Source organism: Heloderma suspectum, chromosome 1 (genome assembly GCF_057233095.1).
Source record: "Heloderma suspectum isolate Gila_16-S chromosome 1, 16-S_ref, whole genome shotgun sequence".
In the NCBI taxonomy this organism is placed as follows: Eukaryota; Metazoa; Chordata; class Lepidosauria; order Squamata; family Helodermatidae; genus Heloderma; species Heloderma suspectum.
In genome coordinates, this window is record NC_139458.1 from 307,476,033 (window position 1) to 307,503,889 (window position 27,857).

General features: G+C 41.4%; 1 protein-coding gene across 2 annotated transcripts in view; it reads right to left on the bottom strand.

The window, feature by feature from the left end:
• MDN1 (midasin AAA ATPase 1) overlaps positions 1–27,857 on the bottom strand; it is a 159,079-nt gene that overhangs the window by 15,946 nt on the left and 115,276 nt on the right. For both annotated transcript variants that reach the window (XM_084827091.1, XM_084827090.1), the window contains exons 72-91: positions 27,534–27,607; positions 26,816–27,011; positions 25,809–25,965; positions 25,270–25,416; positions 22,572–22,698; positions 21,919–22,024; positions 21,096–21,211; positions 19,468–19,926; positions 16,548–16,777; positions 15,317–15,460; positions 14,945–15,117; positions 14,497–14,658; positions 12,852–12,989; positions 12,317–12,458; positions 11,189–11,364; positions 6,594–6,731; positions 5,485–5,620; positions 4,262–4,566; positions 3,477–3,638; positions 1,809–1,910 (exon numbers count right to left, since the gene is read on the bottom strand). In XM_084827091.1, coding sequence (XP_084683217.1) covers positions 1,809–1,910; positions 3,477–3,638; positions 4,262–4,566; positions 5,485–5,620; positions 6,594–6,731; positions 11,189–11,364; positions 12,317–12,458; positions 12,852–12,989; positions 14,497–14,658; positions 14,945–15,117; positions 15,317–15,460; positions 16,548–16,777; positions 19,468–19,926; positions 21,096–21,211; positions 21,919–22,024; positions 22,572–22,698; positions 25,270–25,416; positions 25,809–25,965; positions 26,816–27,011; positions 27,534–27,607 — 3,390 coding nt within the window. The remainder of the gene's footprint in view (positions 1–1,808; positions 1,911–3,476; positions 3,639–4,261; positions 4,567–5,484; positions 5,621–6,593; positions 6,732–11,188; positions 11,365–12,316; positions 12,459–12,851; positions 12,990–14,496; positions 14,659–14,944; positions 15,118–15,316; positions 15,461–16,547; positions 16,778–19,467; positions 19,927–21,095; positions 21,212–21,918; positions 22,025–22,571; positions 22,699–25,269; positions 25,417–25,808; positions 25,966–26,815; positions 27,012–27,533; positions 27,608–27,857) is intronic.

The window sequence follows — 27,857 nt, forward strand, 5'->3', positions numbered from 1 at the left end:
AGTTTTCTCTTCGCATTAGGTGGCCAAAATATTGGAGCTTCAGCTTCAGTATCTGTCCTTCCAATGAGCACTCAGGGTTGATTTCCTTTAGGATGGACTGATTTGACCTCCTTGCAGTCCAGGGGACTCGTAAGAGTCTTCTCCAGCACCACAGTTCGAAAGCATCAATTCTTCGGCGCTCAGCCTTCCTTATAGTCCAGCTCTCACAGCCATACATTACTACTGGGAAAACCATAGCTTTGATTAGACGGACCTTTGTTGGCAAGGTGATGTCTCTGCTTCTTACTATGCTGTCTAGGTTGGCCACAGCTTTCCTCCCAAGGAGCAAGCGTCTTTTAATTTCATGGCTACAGTCACCGTCTGCGGTGATCTTGAAGCCCAAGAAAGTAAAATCTGTCACTGCTTCCATTTCTTCCCCTTCTATATGCCAGGAAGTGATAGGGCCAGATGCCATGATCTTCGTTTTTTTAATGTTGAGTTTCAAACCAGCTTTTGCACTCTCCTCTTTCACCCTCAACAAGAGGCTCTTGAGATCCTCTTCACTTTCTGCCATTCGGGTGGTATCGTCTGCATATCGGAGGTTGTTGATAATTCTCCCAGCAATCTTAATTCCGACCTCTGATTCAACCAACCCGGCATTTCTCATGATGTACTCTGCATATAAGTTAAATAAGCAGGGTGACAATATGCAGCCTTGTCGTACTCCTTTCCCAATTTTGAACCACTCGGTTGTTCCATGTCTGGTTCTTACTGTTGCTTCTTGACCCTCGTACAGGTTTCTCAGGACACAGGTAAGGTGGTCTGGTACTCCCATCACTTTAAGAATTTGCCACAGTTTGTTGTGATCCACACAATCAAAGGCTTTAGCGTAGTCAATGAAGCAGAAATAGACGTTTTTCTGGAATTCTCTTGCTTTCTCCATGATGCAGTGAATGTTGGCGATTTGATCTCTAGTTCCTCTGCCTCTTCTAAACCCAGCTTGTACTTCCGGTAGTTCTCGGTTCGCATACTGCTGAAGCCTAGCTTGTAGGATTTTGAGCATCACCTTGCTGGCATGTGAAATGAGCACAATTCTGTGGTAGTTTGAACACTCTTTGGCGTTGCCCTTCTTTGGAATTGGAATGTAAACTGACCTTTTCCAGTCTTGCGGCCATTGTTGAGTGTTCCAAATTTGTTGGCATATTGAATGCAGCACTTTAACAGCATCATCTTTTAGGATTTTAAATAGCTCGGCTGGAATACTGTCATCTCCGCTAGCTTTGTTGTTACGAATGCTTCCTAAGGCCCACTTGACTTCACTCTCGAGGATGTCCGGCTCAAGTTCAGTGACCGCACTATCATGGCTATCAGGGACATTCAGATCTTTCCTGTATAGTTCTTCTGTGTATTCTTGCCACCTCTTCTTAATCTCATCTGCTTTCTAGAAGTCCATTTGTTTGGCAGAGGGGGAGGAAGAAACAGTACCAGGCTCAGTCACGCTGAGTAACACGTGACTGATCAGTAGGGATTGACAGTCTGTGTCAGTTTCTCACATGTTCACTGATATTCATTCTCTCCTCTTTCTTCCTTAATCTGCGGTTTTTTAAATATGCATTAAAATGTGCATTTATATACATATTTCTCTCAAAAGTGCTCATTTTGATACTTTATTGAGCTGAATAATATTCAGCTGGAACATTCAGCTGGAACATTCAGGTAGTATAAAAGCCTAAGTTCCAAGCCACATGTTAGGCCAGGAGGTGCAGGTCAGGTCACTAATCTTTAAAAAAAGATTTCATCTTACAGTATTTTAAATAAGAATAAAGAACCTGTGTATTTTTTCTGCTTTGTTTCTGAGAAGCCAATCGTGCCATTAACTCAGATTCATGTCCTTCTGACTGATTTGCATCAGCAGCTCCACTTCCATGCTCCTGGAAAAGAAAAGAGAAGTGCCGAATAAGATGTCTGCTACTAAAACGCAGCACAACTATTTCTAGGCTTAAACTGGACAACTACAGTATCTCTGGAAGACAAAGGTATGCTAAATTACAGTTCTGGACAGTTTGACAGTTCCGTGTCAATTCCAATGTTGTGCAGAAAATGCCAAGGCTAATTACTGAAATGCATGATCAATATGGTTTGGAGCCCAGGGTGGGGGAGTTTCCTGGTGAAGCTGCAGGTAGATTCCTAACCTCATTTTAAAAGCACATTTACAAGTCAAGCATGATTTGACATCTATTTATGGTCCCTTGGCCCTCAGTGCCTCTACATCCCTTGCCTTGCTGGAGGAATCGATTAGCTTAATTCAGGTAATTACTCCTACTCCATATAGGTGGCTTCTTGACATGACTAAAGTGGATACACAGCCTATTAGAGAGGAGTAGCATAAGAAACCTGAGCATCCCATATGGGAACAGGAATGGAAAACTGCCTTTGTGTCTCTGCATTCTGTCTCCCTTGATAAGAATGGTTATTTTGCATTCATTAATTTCTTATCAATATGTGTTTTACAAACACTTAACATAAGCTACCATCCATACTTGATCTGCCTTCAAATTTTAAATACCTTGCCCCTCTCTTCACTCTCCCTTACCTTCTTCCTTTATGGTTGTACTATATGTTGTTCAATTATAACTGAAAAAGTATAAATAAATAAAACATTTGATACCAACACACAAAAATTATCTTGCACCAGCATGCAGTTACTCTTGGATTTACCAGCACATTTTGGCTGCCAGATGACACAATGCTAATGGATCGAGTATCAAATGAACTGTTCTCTCCTGGTATGAAATGATAATTCTGCAAACCACCAGAATTGTGGCCTCCAATTTCTTTGTTTAAAGTATTTTTACCCTGCTCTTTAGCCGGAAAGGCTCCCCGTGTGGCTTACAGATTAAAAAAAAAAGATACTCCCTGCCCTCAGGCTCCAATGTAGAAGGCATGACACAAAAGGGAAAATGGATGATGAGGAGGAAAAAAGCAAACTCAGGTGCCAGTTTTTAAAGTTAGGGTTTTTTCAATGACCTGCTGGGATATAAGCAGTTCAGGTAGCCTGATGGAATGGCTACTACTAAGTGATGGGAGAATTAGAGCCAAAGGCAGCTGGTCTCTCAGGAGAGAAGACGGAATAGCCAGCTTCCCTCCCCTCCCTCTGCTGCAGGCTGAACTGTGCTCATAATGAACAATTCAGATAACGTATGTACTGTAGTCACACTGCAACCGGGCAGCGGGCAACAGTGACTGGTCAAAATACACATGGTGGTCATATGAATGGTCCCTTACTCCCACTTATGCATATACAGTCAATCTGTTGATTAGGCAGTCCAGCTACTGAGTCAGAAAACAAGAGTTAAGAATATGTCTCAAGTAGAGCACACTGAATTTACAGGGAGAGAGTGTAGCCCCAAAGGAAACCCTAAATAGAACTGCTTGCAAAGTTTTGCAAGAGTTCATTCTGCACAGTGCAAAGGTACTGTGGAATATTTTCGTTTCACCTCTTTTGCCTGGTCCTTCTCAGAAGCAGTTCCAGCCAGCTCTACAGCAGTGTCACTCTGCAGGTTCTCTTCTCCTGCCTGCCCATATGTTTCATGTTCCATTCTCTCAACAGCATCAGGTAACTGCTCATCCTTGTCAGGATTATCAATATCCTCATTTTCCTGAAGCAATTAACAGATTAGTCAGAATTAACATTCTAGAATAATAAGAATGTAATGGAGAGTTGACTTGAAACAGTTTTGAAACACCAGCCCTCTTCACTGAAGAGGGTTTTACTGTAAACATGGAAGGAATTGGGGAAACACACTGTGGATGCGGCCCCTCCTCTCCTGACCTCCTCACATTGATGAAAAGTCTGCAAAGGACACTATAACAGCATTTGAATGTACACAATTACAGAGCCCCACTCTATCGGAACCCTGTTAAGCCAGGATTCCTGGCTGTGTAGAGCAGTGTAAGTGAAGTATAAGCACAGCAAGGGCAATGTGCTTACACTGCCTGTGCTGACCTACCCGTGCTGATAAAGAAACAGGTCGGGAGTGAAGGGGTCGGGGTCAGAGTGTGTGTCCATGGTTACAGTAAAGCCCTCTCCAATGAATACCTGAAGAGGGCTAAGATCTATCTGTTGTCTGAGAAATCAGAGTATTACCACCACCATTAACTGGACTGTTAGCCTTAAGCTGTATGTATCCTTCATATATCTCTTTAGTGGAAAAAAAAATCACATCAAGCACAAACATTTCCTCTGTATGACCTCTATTAATAAAAGGGAAAAAAAAGAAACCTGAGTATTAAGGCCTTGGTCATTAGCAGGGATGCCCCTTTCTCTCTCTTCTTCAAGGGATTCTTTTTGGTCTTCATTTGGTGATTCTTCTTCTTCTTCCGTACCTGCATCAGGGTGCTCTGTGCTTCCTTCTTCCTTTGTTTCTTCTTCCATTTTTTCTTCTCCTTCACCTTTATCTTCAGAGGACTCTTTTTCAACTTGCTCAAGATCCTGACCATCTTCACCTGCAACTTCAGAATCCTTCTCCTTCATCTCTTTTTCATCTATGTCCATGGTCTTCTCTTCAATTTCAAAAGGATTTTCTCCTAATGTGAAAGACAACATGCATTTTTAAATGAAAACAGCTGCTGAGGAAGTAAGACCGGAGAGAAGTATTTACTAAGATTCCTTGATAATGCTTAAGATAAAAGGTAAAACGAGCTTTGTTATAAGTGTGACTGACAGTGACTGACACTAAATTGACAATGTGTGAACGTAGCACACAATTATGTTTTTTCAAAGTCAAAGCACGTCTGTTATTAATGAGACACACAATTTGTTGCTTTTGGCCACTCCCATCCATCTCTACTGAAAACATGGCTACATGACTATGTGGAAAAGATCCCAGTGTTGTCACCAAGCCCAGGGTGGAACATACTAAAGTACAGAGAAATAGGTTAACTGCACAACAGAACAGGCTCCATGGGAGGTTACCAGGTATTTGAGGCCAAGGCTTTTCAGGCCATAATCAAGTCCCTAAACAAATTATGCACTGATAAAAATTATGCAGCCTCTCTCAGGAGGTGGGACAAGAACTGGTAGCAACTTCCTAACAGTCATCACAGGAAACCTTCTTTAAGAATACTTTATAGTAGTCAAGCCTTGAAATTATGAAGTCCATCATATCCAAATCCAAATCTGAATGAAAAGGGAGCAAGCTTCTTACCATATAGGGCTGGCTGAAAGCCTTCTTGAATGTAAACACAACCTGGACATTGCAATGAATTCACAAACATCCAGCAGCTATAAGCATGAATGATCAGAAAGGGCTCAACTCTAATGACAGGTCCTCTACCAGTCACCAAACCTGATGGATTCTGTCAGTCTGCACACTTCCTAGATGCTGGACCGGCACCACTGCTCACCTGGCTGGACAACTACCAGCTAGATGGTCAATACAAATTCAACTTAACATTTTGTGCTTCTTTGCGTCTGCTGATAAAGAAACATTTTGTCAGCTGTACCTTCTTCTTCTTTGTCCTCATCATCTTTCTGTCCATTTTCTAGGTGCAGGTCCTCAGGAAGATCCAAGGCTTCAGCTTCAGGCTGTTTTTCTTGCTTCCCATGATAGGGATCCACCTCATTCTCATCATATTCACGCTGTAAAGTAGGAAAAATGACACATCACGAGAGGAATAGAGGTGGGAAACAGTGGGTAAGAACCTGTTCAGAGGCACAGTATCTTGACTCTTGAAGTTGTCTTTAGAACAGCTCAAACAGAAAGGATCCTAGACTCACTAAGAAAGCCTATTTCACCTTGGAAGAAGGAAAGTGGTCCTCTAAGCAAACATGTGTATTTATTTTAGAAAAAAGCACCCTGAATCTTGCACAGCTATCACCAAGACATCCTGCTACCTTTTCAAAGACTTGATGAATCTCCTTTATTTTGATCGTTGGTTTGAACTGGAAACAAACTATGACCTTTACAAACTTTATCTAGTTTTACGAATGTCACCAGAACATTAATGATGGAGGACAGAATCATGGATCTCCGTGGAAGTTGAGAGCTGCAGAACAAATATTTCATCAGGGCGCACATACACAAGAGGATTGGGCCTCAAATTAGAGAAATACAAGAACAGATGAATGTATATTTCTGGCATGTATATATCAAGACCATATGAAAATTTAATACTATATTGAATCTCACACACATGGTTTGACAAGAGATTCTAAGCATATGTTTTGGGGGCTTCAGTTACTATCCTCTGTTTGCTACCATTTCCTCTCCTGCTTCTCTCCTCACCTTGCAAATCCTGGTCAACTTTAAAAAACACACAGCCCTGACTGGATAGGCACTAGATGCAAAGCAAACCTTCTGGAGACGTTTAACATCCATGCAAAGATTCAGAAAGCAAAGCGAGTTACTACAGAGGCTTTGGAATGTACACACAGCTGTTCTCCCCTACACTCCTAGTGAAATGCAGATGCAAGATGAGGTTGAACCAGCAAAATCAGAGTTTCAGGCTATGTGACTGCAATTGCGCCTACAGTGATTTGCATACATTATGTTGAAACAAATTCGACTTAATATGTGTAGCTCTAGTACAGAACTGCTGTGAATTCTTATTACCTCATCTATTTGTTCATGGATTTTCTCTTTAGTTTCACCATCATCTGCTTGCTTCTGTTTTCCTTCATCTTTGGGTGACTTCTTATTTTTATCGTCAATATCCATACTGTCATCTTTCGCGACAAGTTCTGAATCACCCTATGTTGTTCAAGAAACATAAAGCTCCATTGAACCATTTCACTGTACAGGCTACCACCAATTACACAATTCTGGGGTCAACAACTTTATTCAACACGTTTTGAGACAAATGGCTTCCTTATCATGATACTAAAGGCAGCTCTTCTCTTTAACTGAACACATGCTTTCTGTGGCCCAGTTTTTCTTCCAACAGCAAACACATAAATTGTGGATGATATACATGTGACTTTAACCTGTGTGCACTTGCCTCAGAGTCAAATTGGCTCAGAGTTCCCAAATATGCACACACAGGTATTTCAAGTAGCAACGTGAAGGCCTGGGAATCCCGCCCCCCAAAATCCATTTTTTTCCAAGGACCTTTGTCCCCCTCCCCCCAAATCGAGCAATTTTGGATTATGAAATATTTTCTTTTAATACCAGTGCAGGCCAGCAAAGAGATGTGCTTGACACAACCCTTTTATTTATGTATTTATTTATTTTCTATGTAACTATTAATTTATCTCATTTTTGCTTAATGATTTTACTTATAGGTTACTCTTTAAATACAGGACAATATGAAGAAGGGAGGGGAAAACCTAAAGGGGAGGGAATGGGAGGGCTTTACTGTCTGTATTGTATTGGAAAATGAAAAAAAAAACCTGTTAACAACAACAACAACAAAGAATTACGAATAAAATGTTTAAGACAAGGTGTTCATACACTGCTACCCAGCCTTTACTCCCTCACAATGATTTCTAAAAATGACGTAATAGGAAGACTAGAGATGGAATATGCCTGGAAAATTTGAAGCCAAGGGGGACATTTAAAAAAAAAGATTTTTAAAGACTCTGTTAAGATTTCGAGCATAATTATTCCTTCAAGTCCTTATTAAAATTATTGATCTAATGCAGCCTTTGTGTTTTCAGCACGAGGATTTTTAAGCACATTCAGTTGAATGGACACAGAAGTCTCCCTGCAATGGGGAACCCTGCCGAACCTGTATGTGCAGGGACTTTGGAGCCGGGCTTGGATGTTTGCCCCCATCCCTACTCACTTCTGGCCCTTGCTTGCTCAGGCAAATACTCAAATAGGACTATAGCTGCTGTATAAAGCAAGGAGCAACACTAATAGGGAACACATAATTCCCTAATTACAATAGCTTCACTGGCTACCAGTCCATTTCCAGGCAGAATTCAAAGCTGGCGCTGGAGGCTCTTCCATAGGGCCAAACGGGATTTGCACCCCCAGAAAGAAGGGGGGGGGAGTTAAATATTTCTGTGTGATCTAGGCTAAGTCCCTGACTCATTAATCCGGGTTTTCTTTTGGTTGTCCAGTCCCATTGCTTCTCTCTCATGTTTGGAGTCTCTAGTTTCAAGCTGTCTTTTCATTCAGGCCTCTCTGATCCTGTCAGGGTAAGGGAGAGGGGTTTGCAGACTAGACACTACAGGCAAGACCCAATTACTAGTTTCACTTTTGGACCACTCTTGAATTGGCAAAGCTTTCAGCCAATTGCTGTTGAGGATGCCAGAAGCTGTAAGGCATTCTTAAGTCAATCACATAAATCCAGTGAGCCTTGAGTGGGGCCGGCCCCTCTGATACCTCTTAGATCCCACTTCTATTAGGGCAGGGCCATATAGGGCCCGATTGCTGTACTAGGAAGGCACAATTCTAAAGAGCAGATTCCCCTCTCCCTTTGCCAGAGTCCTGGTTCCTCTAACAGGCCCAGTTGGTGTAAAAAGGTAGGCCTGGCATAGCAGGCTTTGATGTTCAAATATGAACCCCAATGTTCCCTCCCTGCCTACAAGGAATTATGTTCAAATTTGTGTCTCTTCCCTCCAAGGAGCTTGCAGTGGCAGACATGTTATTTCCTCAACCCCCTTTTATCCTCACAAAAACCCTGTGGTCAAGCTGTGAGATAGTGAGTAGGCTAAAGTCACCCAGGGATCTAGCTTCATGGCTATGTAGGGATCTGAAGTGTTGAATATTAATTCTTACTTACAGGGGGAGTGCGACCCTGTTGATTCTTCTGGACCTCTCAGCAGCTTTCGATACCATCGACCATGGTATCCTTCTGGATAGGCTGTCTGGGTTGGGAGTTGGAGGCACTGCATTACAGTGGTTCCGCTCCTACTTGGATGGCCGATTCCAGAAGGTGGTGCTGGGGGATTATTGCTCTGTGCCATGGCAATTGTGCCATAGAGTTCCACAGGGCTCTATTTTATCCCCTATGCTGTTTAACATCTACATGAAACTGCTGGGGGAGGTTATCCGGAGGTGTGGGCTGAGGTGCCATCAATATGCAGATGACACCCAGCTCTACCTCTCTTTCTCATCAAAATCAGGTGAGGCAGTGGCTGTTCTGAATCAGGGCCTGGGCATGGTAATGGACTGGATGAGGGCCAATAAACTGAAACTCAATCCAGACAAGACGGAGGTACTGTTAGTGGGTGGTTCGTCTGCCCGGCTAGGTGATATTCAACCTGTTCTGGAGGGGGTTGCACTCCCCCTAAAGGATCAGGTTCGTAGTTTGGGGGTGCTCTTGGATCCAGAACTGTCACTTGAGGCACAGGTGAACTCAGTGGCACGGAGCACTTTTTATCAGCTTAGGCTGGTATACCAACTACGCCCTTATCTGGACAGAGATAGCCTAGCTACAGTGATCCATGCTCTGATAACTTCTCGTCTGGATTACTGCAATGCGTTATACGTGGGGCTGCCTTTGAAAACGGTCCGGAAACTTCAGCTGGTCCAAAATAGGGCAGCAAGATTGTTAACAGGGACTGGCCTGCGAGCTCATATTATGCCAGTACTTTTCCAGCTGCACTGGCTGCTAGTCCATTTCCGGGCCCGATTCAAAGTGCTGGTATTAACATTTAAAGCCCTTAACGGCTTGGGGCCAGGTTATCTGAAGGATCGCCTCCTCCCCATTATGTGCCTGCCCGGACCTTAAGATCATCATCAGTGGCCCTCCTCCGTGAGCCCCTGCCAAAGGAAGTGAGGCGGGTGGCTACTAAGAGGAGGGCTTTTTCTGCTGTGGCACCCCGGCTCTGGAATGAGCTTCCTAGCGAGGTTCACCTGGCACCTACATTGTATTCCTTTTGGCGCCAGGTGAAGACCTTTTTATTCTCCCAGGCATTTTAGCTTTCTGAACTTTTAGCTTTGCTGTTTTAAATCTGTATTTTAAGCTCCTGCACTGCTGCTAGGTTTTATTGTGGTTGCATTGTTATATTGTGGTTTTAACGATCTATATATTTTAAATTGTTTTATTGTGTGCTGTTTGGTTTGAATTTTTGTGAACCGCCCAGAGCGCTTCGGCTATTGGGCGGTATAGAAATGAAATAAAAATAAATAAATAAATAACTTGATTAAAAAAAGCATGAATGTCCATAAAAGCAGACATTGTGCAATTTTATAATTTATAAAAGTATAAATTGTGCAATTTTATTGTTAGCCATCTTGAGCACTATTTGTACTGGATAAGAAGGCTATAAATGTAATGCAAACGAACAACTAAATCATGTGCATGATCAACACATGTGCTGGTAACTATGAACTCCTTACTATTCAAATGTTGTCAACTTAATTTTAGAGTCTGTGATGAGCTCATGGTATGTAGTAACACAGACCTCCAGTCCCGACCACTGTCTGGAGAACTGGTGCCCCAAGATACAGAAGTTGGCTACTCCTCAGTTCTAGAATGATATTAACTTTCTGTATGTCTCAGAAAGTACATACATACAATTGTCCCACTCCAACCAACCAACCAACATGAAGTAGCAGGTATTAAAACACATTTATGTGCTGCTTTCCTTAAAATGAACTCAAATGAGTTTCTAACATTAAGAACAAATCCACTAAAACAATAAAAATATATCGAAACAGTATCAGTTTCAGATTACACTTCAAGACCATATCGAAGTAGAAAAAATCACCAGATCACATGGGATGTTAAAAAAAGGCTCTCTTAAAAAGAAATGTCGAGTTATATGGTCTCTAAATATTACAAAAATTATCATTAGGAAAAGTTTCTGAAAGTGGTATACCACTTCTTGATTTCACAGTAAGTGAAATGAAAGATTTGGTACAGAATAAGATACAAGATGAGTGTCTTCTCTTTTTGCTATCCTGCTGCTTTTATGACCTTGTGATTTTGTTCTTTTTAACTAACATCAATACATCTTTACTATTAGCTACTTTGGAAGTCTTGCTCAAATTCAAAAAGCAAATTATAAGTGCAATGAATAAATGAGTGAGTGAGTAGAGGGTAAGCCCCAAACAACTGATTTTTCTCTGCTGTTTTCCTTGAACCTTTGGCAGAGTCTTCCATTTTCTCTGCTGTTTTCCTTGAACCTTTGGCAGAGTCTTCCATTTTCTTACCTGAAGATGTTAAGTTTTTTTTTTATCACAGGCAACATTTGAAATGTGTTTTTAATCACTGGATTATTCTCGCCAGAGCATACATTCACTTAATTTATTACCTCATCCATTCCTGGTCCAGTTTCTGTTATGTTATCCTCATTATCACTTTCATCTTCCTCTTCATCATCATCATCATCCCCCCAAAGCCTCTCATCTAAGTTGTCAGCTTCAGTGTCTCCAAGATTTCCCATCTGTTTATCGAAGTCTTCATCTTCATCAGTTTGTTCTTTGTCTTCTATATAAAGTAACACAGTTCAGTGCATAAGACACACATAGACCAGTGCAAACCTTCAAAGGGATTTCAACTCACTGGTATAATTTTCCACAGGGCAACATCACAGGTGAACACACACCCCATGGGGAGTGGCTGGAGCCCAGTGGGAGAACTTACACTTTGCATGTACTAGATGGACTAAGGGTCTGACTTGGTATAAAGGCAGTTTCATATGCACAGAGCACCCTGACACTATGACTGGCGAAGGCTTTTCTCCTATGGTAGAAGGAGTCTCTTGGTTGGGGTGATAGCCTGAAAGTGTTAGCTAGTCTAGACCCAACAGGTGACTCTCATAATAATCAATTATTTGCACCTACATGAATACTGCAAGTAGAGACAGAATATTAAATTCACCATGCTCATCTCTCCTGTGGGCATCCTATTAATATATTAAAGCAGATGCACATAAAAACAGACATCAGACAGCTGGAATTTTACCACAAAATTTAGAAATTCTGCAATTACCGTTTTCCAAATAGGTAACCTTGAAAAGCAGTAAAACGCTACCGCTTGCAGGTCAAAGCATTATTTTGTATCTCCCCAACTGAATTAATACTTGTGAGAGAGGAGAAGCATTACCATTTTCATGGTATGGAACTTAGTTTTGCCAAATTTTGCCACAGATTGTCATGAAGCTGCTGGAGTCACACTCTATGTTAATTTTGTGCAAGTAATTCCAGTTTCATTGCTTGCCAATGTTTGTAAGGAAAACAAACAAAATATTTAGTGTTTCCAGTACAAATAATCTATAGTAATTCGATAAGGCTATACGGCAACAGGAAGTATGTTTTATTCAATTCAAAGTGAAAAAATGACTAAACTGAACTTGAGAGCCCCAAATATATCTACGCATTGTCACTATTTGTGTGATTGAATACCTATGTTGCTGAAATCTATAGTGCGAGACACATACCTTGCTTTTCTTTCTCCCCATCATATGTTTTTCCTTCAAAATCCTCTGACATTTCAATTGCATTGTCCTCTCCTTCAATATCTGGTTTGGATTCTGGGTCTTCATTCTCCTTTTCTTGACCCTTTTGGGAGGTATCTTCTACCTGAAATATTTCACCAACCATTATTCACTGTTTTTTAAAAGAAGCCTTTGTTTTTTCCAGAAGCATTTATTCCCCCTCCCCCCACAATCTCAAAACAACTTTAATACTGAATTAGTATATAGCTTCAGAATATGATTTTTTTTTCTCCTAATCAAAAGGGTGTAATTGCGGGCGGGGGGGAGGCAAAGAAAGTTACTGTGAAAGCTATTAAATTATATTATATGAAAATAACACAGTAGCATTAATTCACAAAAAGCATGCATAATCTTTTCATGAATATTAAAAAAAACCCTAGTATGCTCACACCATTTATTAACTATGAACATAAACGTCAAACAACGCCTGAATCCTAGGTGTTCTGGAGCCACTGTCCCAAATCCCACTTACACATACCTGATCTTCATTTTCTATCTTGTCACTGACATCTTTTTTGCCTTCTCCTTCTCCAAGGCCGCCACCTTCATAATCATGAAATTCTGTTCCTCCCTCTCCAGCAGCATCCTCCATGAGCTCTTTTGGTAAACAAAACCCCTAATAATGATAATAATAATAACAACAACAACAATCATAATAATACAATACTCATTTGAACATATTTTAGCACTAATTTCCTGTGTATTTTCTCACAGCAAAAAGAGAATGATATGCCTCCAAAGGAGTATATTGTTATTTCAATATCTCTATCTATATTTAGTTTCTGGGAACTGAGGTTAGAGCCAGGGCTTCGGTTCCCAGGAACCATGCTCCCCGCCCCCTTGTAGCCGGCACAGTTCTCTCCTCTCCGGCTACATCTCTGTACACGGAGACAGAGTAAAGGGAGTGGTCCCAGGGGCAGGGAGGGGAGGAGACTGCAGAAGCTGCTTTACGCAGCTTCCTATTGGGTCTCCAGGCCCCTTCCCTCCTTTTCCGCAAAGCCATGCCTAGAATTGCACATCTAGGCAAAAATGCAGGGTGGACAGAGCACAGAGGAGAAGATCCTCTCCATGCTCCAGCCGCCCTGCATAGGATAGTTGGCAGCCTCCAATTTCAGAAGCTGGTAACTACGCAGATAGGATGTAGCTGAAGTGCTGCAGCATTTTCCCCAATACAACCCTAGTTTGCAAATGGCATAAAAGATAACTTTATCCTCTACTAAAGTTGCATAATTTGTATAGGCCAATTACTTTGGAGATCAGTTCTTGAAGAACGGGATGATCACCAATGTATAAATATCATGCCATAATCTGTATTTATTCATTGAATGGACCTTTTATCTTTGGCACTACTGAATTTTGTCTGTATTTTTTACCACTTTTCTGAGGTTAAGTGAGAGCCTAGAAATGGAGCTGTCTTTTGAGATATGCACTGTGTAGGAATTTGGTTTTCCAGCATGGGATAAACTGTATTTTCAGAACATCACTATTATGATTTTTGCTTAAAAACAAAGCTCCCAGAGTTTTGTCTGCGTTTTTAGGCATACAGTAGCTGTGTCTTGCTGGCTTGGTATCAAGAAATTCATTTTTTTTAAAGTAAGCACAATTAACACACCTGGTAGCACACCTGTAGTGGAAAGTGCTTCACAAACAGGAATCATGTAAAAAGGCAAATGTATGCGACTATGACCAGGTTCACACTATCAGGAAATGAATATAAGCCACTGTAGCTTATTTTCCTGCCCTGCGTGTGCCAGTTGCGCGCCACCGAATTACTGCAATTATTCTCACCAAGCACAGTTTGTCATGTCATCTAAACCCGGTGAGGGTGGGTGGTTTACAAACCACCCCAGAACCCTGGCTTTTTGTAGGGTTGCGGGGTAGTTTGTAATCTGCCCCCACCGGGTTTGGGCAACATGACAAACTGCACCTGGCAAGGGTAATTATGGTAAGTCAGTGGGGTGGGAAAATAAGCTACAGAGACTTATTTTCCTTCCCCAATCATGAAAACCAGCCTTATGTCATTTCTGCTGGAGCCCTCTAATAGGTTTATTCCAGATTTGAAATATTGGAGAATTCCATCCCATTTCCCAAATCCACTGAAAAGAGAAGTTAGAATTTCTTACCTTCTGGGCAAGTTCAGTAAATATGTTGGCTAGAACACAGAGTAGTTTGCCGGTGCTCCTATGTGTGGCCAAGGAAACAGTGAGGTAGAAGAGGATGATACTGGAATACTGGTAAAGTATTGGCATTAGACGCACCAATAAGTGGCAGGATTGATTGAAAAGCTGTAGACATAAAAGAAATCCAATATACATGAAGATATGGTTTTGTTTGTCGGGACAAACCAAGACATTTCTAAGCATCCACCAGTTTTCCTCCAGAGTGTGGCTTTTTTTCAAAGTGTTCAGAAACACAAATTCAACACAAATAGTCTCTTTTTTCTTTTCTTTTGAAGTAAAATATGGCACTGTGAGATGAAAGCTGCAGAGAAAGTCTACAAAGTTATGTTCAAAGTCTCCTTTCCAAAAAGCTTCATGAACAGAAAAAGTTTCAGCTGCTGCTGAATTTTACCTTGCACTTGTATGCAGTGTAATCTTCCCCATAGGATTTCAATCGCTCAAGGAGTTCTGAAATGACTGAAATTATTTTTTGTACGTGCAAAGAATTCATATCTGCACAGATATCCTCATCCAAGTGTTTAGTTAAATGCCCTTCCTTGAGCTGGTCAACTGAAGATTCTTCCCCTTGAATAAGAAGCACACACACACACACAAAGAATTACCAAAGACATGTTTCAACTGGTTTCTCAAACAGGCCACAAGCCCATTGATTCTCACCGCTAAGGTTACCACAGTATATAAGATTTGTGTTCAACTGCAGATTGGTTTATTACGTTTGGAAGAATATGGAGTGCTTAAAGAAAGGACAAAAGTTCAGACCCACCATCTTCCTTCAAGGATGTATCCGTCTCCTCCATTTCTTTTCTTCTTTCTACTAAACACTGTATAGCACTCAGGATAGCTTGGATTGCAAGTTCTATTTGTTCAGAGAAGAGTTCTACAAATCCATCATCTGATTTTTGTTCTCCTGTGGAAATCACAGAGGAATCACAGTTCTAGCCACAACAGCAAATACAATTAAATACCCAACAAAACTAAAATCAAGACTGTGAAATGACAGGGTTAAATTTTAAGACTTCACTATACTGAGGTGAAAAGACGACTGCTTCCTCACACTGTCCTGGTGGTTACTTTCACTTTCCATCCGTTCCTAAACAGCCAGCCCACAATTTGGGCATAAAAGTAAGCCAACTGTGCCCTTTTCAAAGTAAGGAACTTAATACTAAAGAGTTCATAAATAGGAAATACCATGTTTGTTTAGCCTTGGACACTGAAACAATGGAGAAGTGGGATGGGGAACCCCTTCCACCCCAAACACAGAAACATGCTAAAGAACAAAAGGGCAGAGTGAAAAGCAAAGTTGGAAAGAGGCAGCCATTCTAGGAAAAAAACAGGAAAACTAATGCTTGCTCCTCCAGGAAGCTGAGCATCTGATGCAGAGCGGGCGGGGTTAGCTGTAAATTATGGTCTGAAGCACCACTTCAATCACTCCTGTGCCACCACCCCCTGTAAACAATCCAAGTCGACTTCAAATTCCAGAGAATGATCTCCATGACAAGACAGATGGTGGAGGAGGAAAAGGCAACCCCATTGATCCCTTCTAGGCTGAAAAGGTGGGAGAGCCAAAGGGGGGCGACGACAATTCTGAGGCAGCTTGGGAACTGATGTAAGCACCTCTTTCCTGTTCAAGCTGCCACCTTATATGTTGTTTCATCTTCCTTTGAGTCTGCTCTAAATGGGAGACCCAGCCAACTATCTGCTTCTAAATAGTGTGGAGACAGGAGAAAAACTGGCCTTAGGAAGGCCCAGCCACTCAGGTTAATCGTCTTCAACTAAAAAAGATCTTGTCTCCTACTTGGCGGAACAGACAACAGCCCAGTGCCTGGACCACTGGATAGTGCTAAGTAGAGAGAAATGACTAGGATCGTAGCAAAATTATGATCTAATTTTAATGCACTTAGTGCATGTAAATATCCACGAGTGATGAGAAAATAATACCCAAATGAACACACACACTATTTTGTTAATTAGAAAAGGAAATGGATTGTCTTTACCATCACAGTGAGATATTGAACTGAACAATTGTGTTTTCCAGATAGCGAAGTCATCTACACTTTTGTTAATTTCTCCTTGGATATATATGAGACTTCTAATTAATGCCATTTGCGATGCAGTCTGACTGGCTTCCAACTCAGGTGGAACAAACAAGGACTCTATATCCTGCAGTTGGGTTGAAACCTTTAGCAAACATTCTACTCCTGAAGAGCACACTTCAAAGCTTTTCCTGTAAAGCAACAAAAATTGCAGCTCATTTAAAGAACTAGATCTTAACCTGGATATTTGCTTTTAAGAAAAACAGCAATTTTCTTCACCACAAATTTCTTTCTCTTTCATTGTTTAAATTAATTTTCTGAAGCAAAAGCCAAACAAACGAATAAGAAAAGAAAATTACATAAAGTTTAAGTCCCAGTCCAAACACAGGGGACGAAGGGGAGAAATGTGCGAACCAGGTCTAAGTCTAATTACGGACAGAGGATAGCACATTTAACTTCTTTTTGCCTCTTTACTTTACAGGCAAAAATATTGGTGAAATCCATTGAATGCTTAGAAATTTTCCTTTTTTGTTCTTATAATAATGAATGATATTTACAGTGCAACCCTATGCATGTCTACTCAGAAGTAAGTCACACTGAGTTCAATGGAACTTACTTCTGGGTAAAGGTGTACAGGATTGCAGACTTAATCTTAGCCTTATTTTTCCATAATCTGAGGAAAGGCTTTGATATATGTTGTTGCGTATGCCCCTGATTTGTATATGAAATAAAATACTGTAAAAAATAAAATAAATCAGATATTTAACTTTGCCTCTAGCTAATTTAACTTGATACATCCATTTTTCTGCCATGGCTATTAGTACGTACCAAGACTTTAGTGTTATATGTTTGGCAGTTTTCTAACTTTTAGCTATTACTCTATATACTGTGATCAGCATAAACAAAATTAATTTGTTAGATGTCACTTTTAAATTCCCATATTGTTAATAGGATCAATGCTGGTATGACCATATATAGTATGATATGTAATATTGGCCATTTCTGAAAATATCATTTTCCAAAACTGTGACACAACAGGACATAGGCACTGCATATGTATATACAAATCTTGCTGATTACAATTTCTCCAACATTTGTACCATTTGTGTTTGCTGTTCTTGCCAGACACACTGACGTAATACACCATAGGTGTAACAATTTTAAAGAATTCTCCCTAAGGATTGTGGACAGTTTTCTTTGATTCGAGTCATCCATAATTTATCCTATACATTTTGCTCTAATGTTATCCCAGTATCATCTTCCTATATTATTTTCCTGTGTAACATACTTGCATCTATTTCAATAAGATGTGAATAAATTTTACGGACAAATCCTTTTGTATTAATCTTATGTTCCAATAAAATATATTAAAATTTCATCACATTTCTAGCCATACTTATAGGACCTGTAATACGATAATATATTTAAAGAAGGAGAATCCAATTTATTTACATTCCCTGATTTTTTTCTTTTAATTTTGCTCTACTGAGAGGGGTTTTAGTTTCATAGAAATATCTCACTCTATAAAACCCTTTTTGTTTCCAGTTTGCACATTGCTCTTCTTTATCTACATGGGCAAAATCTGGGTGCAAGAGTGAAAGCAATGGGGATATTTACATTTCTTCCAAACTTTTAACATAGTATATAAAAATGAATTGTCTTCCCATTTCAAGTTGCCTATTTCCCCCCTCTCCAAATAAAATTTGTTCATTTAAATGTGAATGTTTCACAGTTGCTTCCACACTTACTGGTAACTTCTCCGGAGGTTCCCTCTAAATATGATACCACAATTCTTAATTGATTAGCTTCATAATATTAATACATACTTGGCTCTTCCCATCCCCCATTAATCTACCTGCTTTTACCTCAAGTTTTTTTTCCTCCAAACCTTGGTCTTTTCTCTTCACAGATAAAATGTATGAATATTTTTGCCACAGTGCCAGATCTTTTGAATCAATTCTTTTGGGAAATGTTTGGAAAAAATAATCTAATTTTAGCAATGCTACCATTTTTCTGGTGGTAATCCTACTCATAATTGTTAAGCATACCTGAGACAATGTGTGTTTTTTAATTTGCCTGATTCACTGGATGTAGGTTTAACTGCTGGAGTTTATTTGAAAAAACTGAAAGTGTTACTCCTAGATATTTAAGAGTGCAATCCTATGGTCCTTGGAGAGAGTCCCAGGGACCATTAGATATTTCAGATTCAGACACTGCTATGACCTCAGCAGAGGGAATCTGACATCCGATCCCTTCCCCCATCCCCCCTGCAGAAAGAACCACGGTGTCTGCTTTCCTAGGTCCCATGACCAACCTTGCAGAGGTTGAAAAGGGCGTGTTCTGGTCAGTGGGGAAGGGGAAGCACTCCAAAAGTGCTAAGCTGCCTCTTGTGCACCTCCTCCAAAAGTACAGGCCATGACTCTACCTCAAAGATGTTTAGGCAGAGGCAGGTGCTCTAGTATTTTGGCAGCGTAGAGGGTGGCTCAGGGTGCCTTTATGGTTGTGCCATCAGCTTCCACAACACCAAATACCTATTCGGGACACATTGGGGGCTGACTGCAGGCCCCATTTAGCCTTCCTACTGAACAAAACCGACAGTGCCAACCATCCTTTCAGAAAATGCATAATCTTATAGAATAAGAGTGCATGAAGGCTGCAAGCATGGGGTAGTTTCCAATGGGGCCGCTCACCCTCCGCTAGCTCTGTTGCTTCTGGGAGCTCTGCTGATTTGTGCCTTTCTGGAAATGAGCATTTTGGCTTGTTTCCAGTTGCTTCAGGAACTACATTCTCATTGTGTTGTGGGAGGTCCCGCTAGCATGTGGCCAGTATTGGATACTACCCATGTGATGTTTTTCTTCCAATACCATAATATATGACTTACCAGGAATGGAAAAGAGTCTCACAAGCCAGTTGCCTTATTCTGTCCACGTCTGACTTTACTGCCTTAACCTCAACGAGCATTTCTTTCACTCTGGAAGCCAGTTGTTGACACAACGGATCTTGTTTTCGCATCTTGCATCCAACAGGCAGCTGATCGGCAGCCACTGGAGTGAGATATTGCAGCTCTGAAGGGTTCTCAGCTATTGACTTCAGAACACTGGATGCATTCAGTTCAGTTCCTTCCGACCGTATTTCTTTCGTAGGATCATTCAGCAATTGGCCTTTTGGACAGCACTCTATTAACCAGGACAGCTGTTCCAGGACAACGATACACTGCATGGCAAGGTACTGCAACCTGTCAGTCCACTGCTGAACACCATCTTGTGGAGGAAATGCTACTTCATATTCACTAGTAACATTCAGCCTGGTATCAATCTCCTGTACACAGCTCAGAAGATTCCTGTTCAGGAGATTCAAATGGTAAGAGATGTGTTGATAATCACAATACAATTGCTACAGCTCAGTTAACTTAGTTGGAGTTTTCCAAATGCTGATTTTTTGCAGAGAGAATGTGTTAATTGTATATTTGGTTTATTTTTTACCCTGAGAATACACAAACTATCCATTGTACTCTGAACTATAAAATGACTAAACATCTTTCTTGAGTTTTGCATTAACATTTCTGCCAAGTGAACTGAGCACATTAACAATCTCGGGTTCCAAACTACAGAATACCTTAAAAAAAACTTACTACCTCCACCTTCTGGCATACTCCACTAAACAGAAGGTAGCACTGTTCCCATTCTAATTCGTAACCAACTCTTATATTTACCTTTTTCAATGTGCCCTGACACCCCCGCCCCCAAGGTTTCTCAGCAGGTAGTATATATAGGGCTAGTTCCAGCATTCTTCTTCTGGAAGTGCTTCTTCCGTCCATGGAAAGCCTTTCATCCACTGGAGGAATCTGCTGGCTGGCGGGGGGGGGGGGGGGGAGGAGATTGCCAACTCCCTGTTCCTCCTGCAACCCCCAGTGCCATATCCCAGCCTTACGGAACAGTGTTTTGGATGGAGCAAGGGGCAGCAGGGGTAAGGAGGACTGGCAAAAGTAGCCCCCTTTCCACCAACGAGAGCAAAGCTTGGATCCAAGCCACCGTATATAAATTAGTGTATTTTATTTTAGGTAGGAATACAAGCACAAGTAACCGGAGCACAGCCATTCACCCGATTGACAGCAACAGAGCAGAATGAACTGCAACAGCACAAATGATTTCGGTAGCAAAACGTTTTCTCAAGTCAAGGTAAACTCCTTCTCAATAAGATGCAGGCAACCATCTGTTTTGCAGGAGTGTAGAATTTTATCTAATATTTCAGCATAAGGCATACAAGATACTTATGCTATTATTATGCCAATACGTCTCTACCAAAGCATAGAGAGAACAAAGGTAAGCTTCAGGTTTGCTTATTAATAGGCTAAAAGTTAGGATTGGGAAGATCACAGCTTTTATGCACACAAAATGGCTATGGAGCTCCTCCCCATGCAGTTTGCAAACTTCCTCTTTCATACTGAGTTTGAATGCTTTCTTTTCTAAATGAGCAAAAAGCATACACAGAAAACAAAAGGTCAAATACCTCAGGAAAATCCATTGCTCTGTCAAGGCAGTTAGAGAGTTCCTCTGTTTGACAAGCATCTTCATGAGGTGTGACGTGAATCCTTTACACCTCTCAACAGTGCCTAGTCCAATTTCCTGCAGTGACAAGGTAGCAATTTTCATTCTTGAGTTCGTGACCCTCTACTATTATTAACAAAACGTATGGAACTTTATTATCTATCAGCCTCACAACATACGCAAAAAGCCACTGAAAACAAATTCCCAGCCTAGTAACGTTGGTTACATTTTTAAGTGCTGTGGATGATGAGGATTGAACGCTCTAGATTTGTGAGAAAAGCAAGATCCTCACAGCATCCTTTTCAAGTTTGTAAGTTAGCTTCAGCTGAGAAGTCACAAGGACTGGACTGTCCATTTAATGTTTACGTTAATACTTATTCTGATTAGCTAGTTTGCACACGCGCGCACACATATCTCTCTATATAAAATAATAAAGAGTTACCTCCACTTTCTTTGCGATGTATATCAGACTGGATAATGAACCTAAGCCACTCCTACAATTCAGTGACTTATTCATCATTTTTAATATATCAAGTTTAGCAACTGGATACATTTGGTAATAAAGATATGTAAGTGACAGACTAGAAACTTGTCAGTAGTTTACCTCCATTTGTTCACATAATGTCTACAACATGGGCAAGTACAAAACACGGCTGAGAAAAATGCTGGTCTAAAATAAAATGTGAAACTTTCGAACAATGAGTGATCCTTCCTCGCCTATTCAAAACTGTTAAAAGGAGAAGGTTAAATAAAATCGTTAGTATTGTTTGAAGTTACTGTTTTACCTTTGAAGGTGCTAATAAAACTGTCTGAAGCCTACAGTGGCGTGCAAGGGACTGATAGAAGTATTTCTGGCATCCATCCCAGGATGACGAGATCTCAGAGAGTAACCTGGCAAGTACAAGACTTTTATTCCTCTAAGACAAAAAGGCAAGTTACTTCAAAGTTTTAATATGATACAGTGACACCACACAAACTCAAAGTAATTCAGCTCACCTATGCTTTTAGGCAATCCCAACAGACTTTGTATTATATGCTTATAGTATCAGTTTGATAACTGATATTCCAATGCTCTAAAGCACTGGTTTTCACTTCGGGCCAGATACCTATGTTTTTGATGTGTTGGTTCCAGAAAATGCCATTGGTGTCAATGGGAGCTTTCCTCCTATTGCAAATGAGGTGGGCAGGTAGAGAGAAAGAGAATGATTCCGACTGGGGTAGGGATGAGGCTTAAAACCTCTACCCAGCATTTGTTATGGAAAAAATTAACAATGCAAGGGCAAAGTACATAATAAGTGTCGTGTCCAGTTTGGCCCCAAAATATCCTAATTAAAATTAAACTCCAGAGAACAAATTTAGAAAGCCCAACAAGTTGTTTCTGCCACAATATCTGCCATTTGGGATCATTGCTGTAGCCTAAAAAACAGAAAATACATACGTTGCATCCAGTTTGCGTGTGCCGTTAACCAAGGCTAATGCACTGCGCAAATCCAACGGATGAAGGAAAAGCAGATCCTGGGAAGTTTTTGAACGAGACCAAGCAAGGCCTTTGCGGTACGACAATCCTAGGAAGACATTGAGCACGCATAAAATAATTAAGTTCTCTTTTTGAGATTTAAGATTAAAGTGAGTGTTTTCGACAAGGCTGCTCCATTCAGAACGCAAATACACACACACACACACACACACACACTCACTCCACTACTGTGGTCTTTTCTCTCCTGTGGCTTTATGAAGAAAGATATAGCTATACAAATTAAGCTGTGGCAGCCTAAGATTAGGGCTGTGCACCACTTCGGCCCCGGAGCTGAATTCAGAGCCAAAGTGGGATGTGTCGGGCTGCTCCTGAAGCGGGTCAGGATTGCCCTGAAACAACCCAAAGTGGGTCAGGTCTCTCTGAAGTGCTTTGGTGTGATCCGGAAGCCCCGCTGCCTGCCTCGCCACATGCCCCCTGCCACCCAAGCTCCCTGCTCTGTACGGGATCCTTGGGATGCACGCTGGCAGCTGTCTCTCTCTATTTCTGTAAACTGAATCCTGTGCAAATGGTGGCCGTCACGCTGCCATGTAAGCAACATTACATGTGTAAACGCCTGTAATATTGTGTACGTGATGCCCTTACAGCTGCCATTTGCGCAGAATTGAATTTCCAGAAATAGAGCAAGCCCCCTTGAAGCGGCTGATGTCGCGTGTCCCGAGGGCCGGGTACAGAGCTGGGGGCTCACAGAGGGGGCATGGGGGGGGCGGTAATCTGAATCCCACTTTGGACCCAGAGCCCAAAGTGGGTTGGGTTGGACCTGAAGCGGGCCCACCTTGGAAACCCAAAAGCAGCCTCTGAAGCGGTTCAGGGGGTCCCTGCACAGCCCTACCTAAGAGACAACTAAACTCATACCAGTAGTTGAAAGGAGCAGAGCTCATAAGCAAGAATAATGAACCAGCAGATCTCGCCTCCATGCGCTGATGCTGGCTGGGGCCAACTTTTCCTGTGTGTAGTTACAAAATGATGTGCTACTCTGTATGTCAGAGACAGCATGAGTGTGCAAGAGAAAGTGTGTGTGTGGGGGTGAGAGTGCAAGCAAGAGCAAAACTATCAATTAATTAATTAATTTCATTTCTATACAGCCCAACAGCCGAAGCTCTCCGGGCTGTTCACAAAAATTAATTTATTAATTAATAACAATTAATTAATTAACAATTCCTTTTGGATTTCTGACACTTAATGCCAATCTGATGGCATTCACTCCTGTCAAACTATCATCGTTCGGTATACCCGCAGGGCACATACAGAGCTGGTTCACATATAAGGTGAAATCACAGTTTAGCGTTAAGAGTGCCACACACTCCCAGCCTCCTGCACATTTCAATTCATACTTCCTGATCTGTAGCCAAGTATGGCTCATGCTGCTGTCCAAAGAAGAACTGGAAACCATAGTCAAACCAAGACAGCAAACATATGAGGCCGGGCCACACTCATGTAGCTGGGAGAGACCATAGTTCAATAGCTGAGCACATGCTTTGCATGTAGAAGATCCAAGGTCCAATCTCTAACATTTCCAGTTAAAAGGATCAGGCAGCAGGTGATGGGAACAATCTGCCTAAGATCCTGAAGAATCGCTGATAGTGAGAGTAGCCAGTACTGGGCTGGATAGATAAGTCACCTGACCTAGGAAAGGCAGCTTCCTATGGGCTTCATCCAATGCCATGCTAGCAGACTTCTGCTGGCACAATGGGACTTCCCCTTCCTCTCCTTCCCCCGCACCTGCCCAACATGACCCCCCCCCCCCACTGCTCCAGAGCAGATTTGGGGGCATATGAAGGGAATTTCTGTTCTGCTGGTGGATGGACAGCATTGGATACAACCATGTGTTCTGGCAGACCACGGTAGTTTTCCCCTGTACATGAAAACCCGAGACTCTTCCTAATCCATGAACTGGCCCATGAGTGTGTTGTAAAAACACTAGCATGATCTAGCTAGTCCATGGATAGGAGCACTTTTGCAATATAACACAATCCTGGAAATCTAGCTGTGTCCATGTACATCTGGTTCATACCAATATTTCTTCCACTTAACCACAGCCTAGGGCATGATGAAAGACGAAACTAAAGCTGTGCGCATACAAGAGAAACACCTCTCAATGGAAATGAGCCCTCAGTCTTATAGGGCACTACCTCTTAGACCTGTGTGATGTAGTGGTATTACAGAGACACGCAGTGGGCTAGCAAGCAGACTCCACACGTAATGGGGCAACATCTCAGGTTCACGCTGTGCAGAATGTGTTGAATGACTGATGCTTATGCACCACAAGTGTGCCTCACCCTGTATTCTTTCTACAGCAGCCTATCCCAGATGTGTTTCTATTCCTTCTATAACAGCCTACTCCCAGCACCCATGGCCAATGGCTCTGCTGGCTGGGGATTATGGGAGTTGCCATCCAACATATCTGGAGGGTGCTGGGTTTGGGAAGGCTGCTGTACAGCAAAAGAAAGGAGAGGGGATGGTGGCAGCATTATGTGGGCCCAACACACTACAGACAGATGCAGAAGCATGAGGACAGCTGAATGGTCTGGCAGGGGAGATTTCATATTTTTGTGCATTGTTCTATTTTTTTTTTTAAACCAGCAGTTCCATCTCATCTCACCTGCAGCTGCAAGATATTTAAAGAGCTCTGTTAGGGCCCTTTGTTTCTGCATGAGTAAATGTTTGGCCTCAGACGTCTGTTTTTCCTTTTCTGCGGCTAGATTCACAGACAAGTTCTGCAATTCATGGGAAGAGGAAATTATGTCACCTGTAAAAGGAAGGGAGGAGTAGAAAGAATCCATGTAGCAATACATTCAGCACATTCATTCAAATTCAGCAGTGGCCAAGAAGAAAACGTTTTGAGAGATCCAACATTTCAAACCATTTCTAAAACTATTTTTGCCCCAAGTTTTTTGGTGATGAATTCTATTCTGTACGTTCATACAGCTCCAACTGCCCGTTGTTCTGGGGCTGCAGAGTTGAAGGGAAGCACACGCTGGCCGCTGCCACTGTTGGACTGCGTGGGTTTGGGGTTTTGTGCATTTACAAGCATGTGCACTTTAACCATCTATTGTAAGGGGCCTTTGAAATCATTTGACCAAGAGGCGGGATTATACATCTTCTATATAAATAAGAAGCTGGTATTTTTACAGTGCTCACCTGTGAAATTGTCAAGGTTCTCCACCAGATCTAGAAATGAGTTGTTTTTCACTAGAGTTGTGCATATCTTCTTCATTCGCTTTGTGAGTTTAGGTAAGCGACCCTGGAGGGATTCTGGATGGAACACATCTTCTTGGAAGCCCTCTAAATGCGTAGCCTGGGAACATTTTCACAACAGAAAGAATCAGTGTAAATGAAATCCTGATTGACCTATGGTTCTATCAATAGTGAGTAGCCTCAACAGTGAAGAATTGAACCTATCAGCTTTTCCATGTCATCTGGCTCGCCACTATTGGAGACTGAACACTACATATACCTCTGGCCTAATCAGAAGGCCAACTCTTACATTAACTTGTACTCACAGAGATCAACCATATTACTGGGTAAGATAAGCCAGCTATTCCCAACCACTGGAAGGCACCAAGTAGAAATAACAGATGGAATGTGCCATTTTAAACTGATGGTGGTGGTCTGCATGCTCCGCCAAACTAACAAATCCCTTGCATACAGAAAATAACCATGTTGTTGTTGTTGTTATTATATTATTTGACTGACTGATTGCATTTCTATTACCGCCCCATAGCCGAAGTTCTCTGGGCGGTTTACAAAAGGTTTACATGTTGAGTGATAAGGCTAGAATAAAACCCTTTCCCTAATATTCTAGTTCACCATGAACAGGTTTTTTTGGTTATTGTTTTAATATGGGGGAGCATTTAAACATGCAACTCCTCTTCTGCAGTCTGAAATGGTATGGTCCCTCTCTAGTACATGATGTATGTTCACTTTTAGATCAGCCCTAAAAAAGTATCATGTATATATACTTCACCTGATGTCACATTACAACAATAGGACAAAACAAAGAAAAAAGTTTATCTTCGTGTTTCACTATTACTATTCTCACAGACATTATGACATATAACTCATTGTTACAAACAGGATAGGTTATCGAACATTCAGGTTAAAAATGTCTAACATTCTACCTGAATGCAAATAAGAACTCCAGATACCTGAGCAGCTTCTGTTCTAGCAGTCAGGTGTTTTCTTAATATGTTGTTCAGGCTCCGAATTTTAGTTTCTTGCTTGTCCAATGTTTCCTGTTTCTGCAAGGAAATAAGTTGCTCTTCTTTGGCTGTCTCCACCAAGGCAGATCGACAGGGTTCATTGAGAGCAGCTTCAAACTTCTTCATAAACTTAAAAAGTGTCCTAGCTCCCAAGAAAAGACATGGATGAGAATAAAGATTACATGTGCATATGGGTTTTCAAACTCCATGACATGGTAAAAATGACTGAAACAGTTCACGCATTGTACACAATCTAGCTTAAGTGCACATATATTAAGACATCCAACACTGTTATTCCTAAATGGTGGGTGATGACATACCACTAGGTTGGAGTGAAGAGCTTGCTGTTATCAACCTGGCGTATTAGCCAAATGTAGGCTAGTTAGACAGATACTGTTGTAATTTTCTTTGATTATAATATGTTACCATAGCTATGCTAACCCACAGAAGACAAAGTCCTGGAAAATCATCCGGATATAGCATTTTTTGACTTATCTATCTTTCCTTGACAATTCACATAGAGGGCTTCAAGGAAGAAAGCAACAGGAGAGGAAAGAGAGGAGAATGCCCTTCAAAAGACCACAGTTCCCCATTTTCCTTTTTGTGTGTGCCAATGACTGTCCAGATGTCCAAAATGGCTGTCTCATCGAAACTTTAAAATTACCTATGTGTCTTCTCCACAGACTGTTTTACAGCCCAAAAGCTGACATCATTCCATTTACAGATTTTCACAAACTCCTGCAAAGTCAAAGAAATTAACTCACTGAACTGCAATATTTATTTTAAGGATAATAACAAATTTACAATGAGGTGACATGTGCTTCCAGGTTGAAGCGAAGCACCGAAGAGGCAGGGGAGCACCCAGACTTTTATCTGAACCCAGTCATGCTATCAAGGTGGGTCTTTGGGGCAGAAGCCCAAAAGGAAGAGGGAGGCAGGCAGGCAGGCAAAGATCACCACAGGACCCTGCTCTAATGGCACAGCCCCT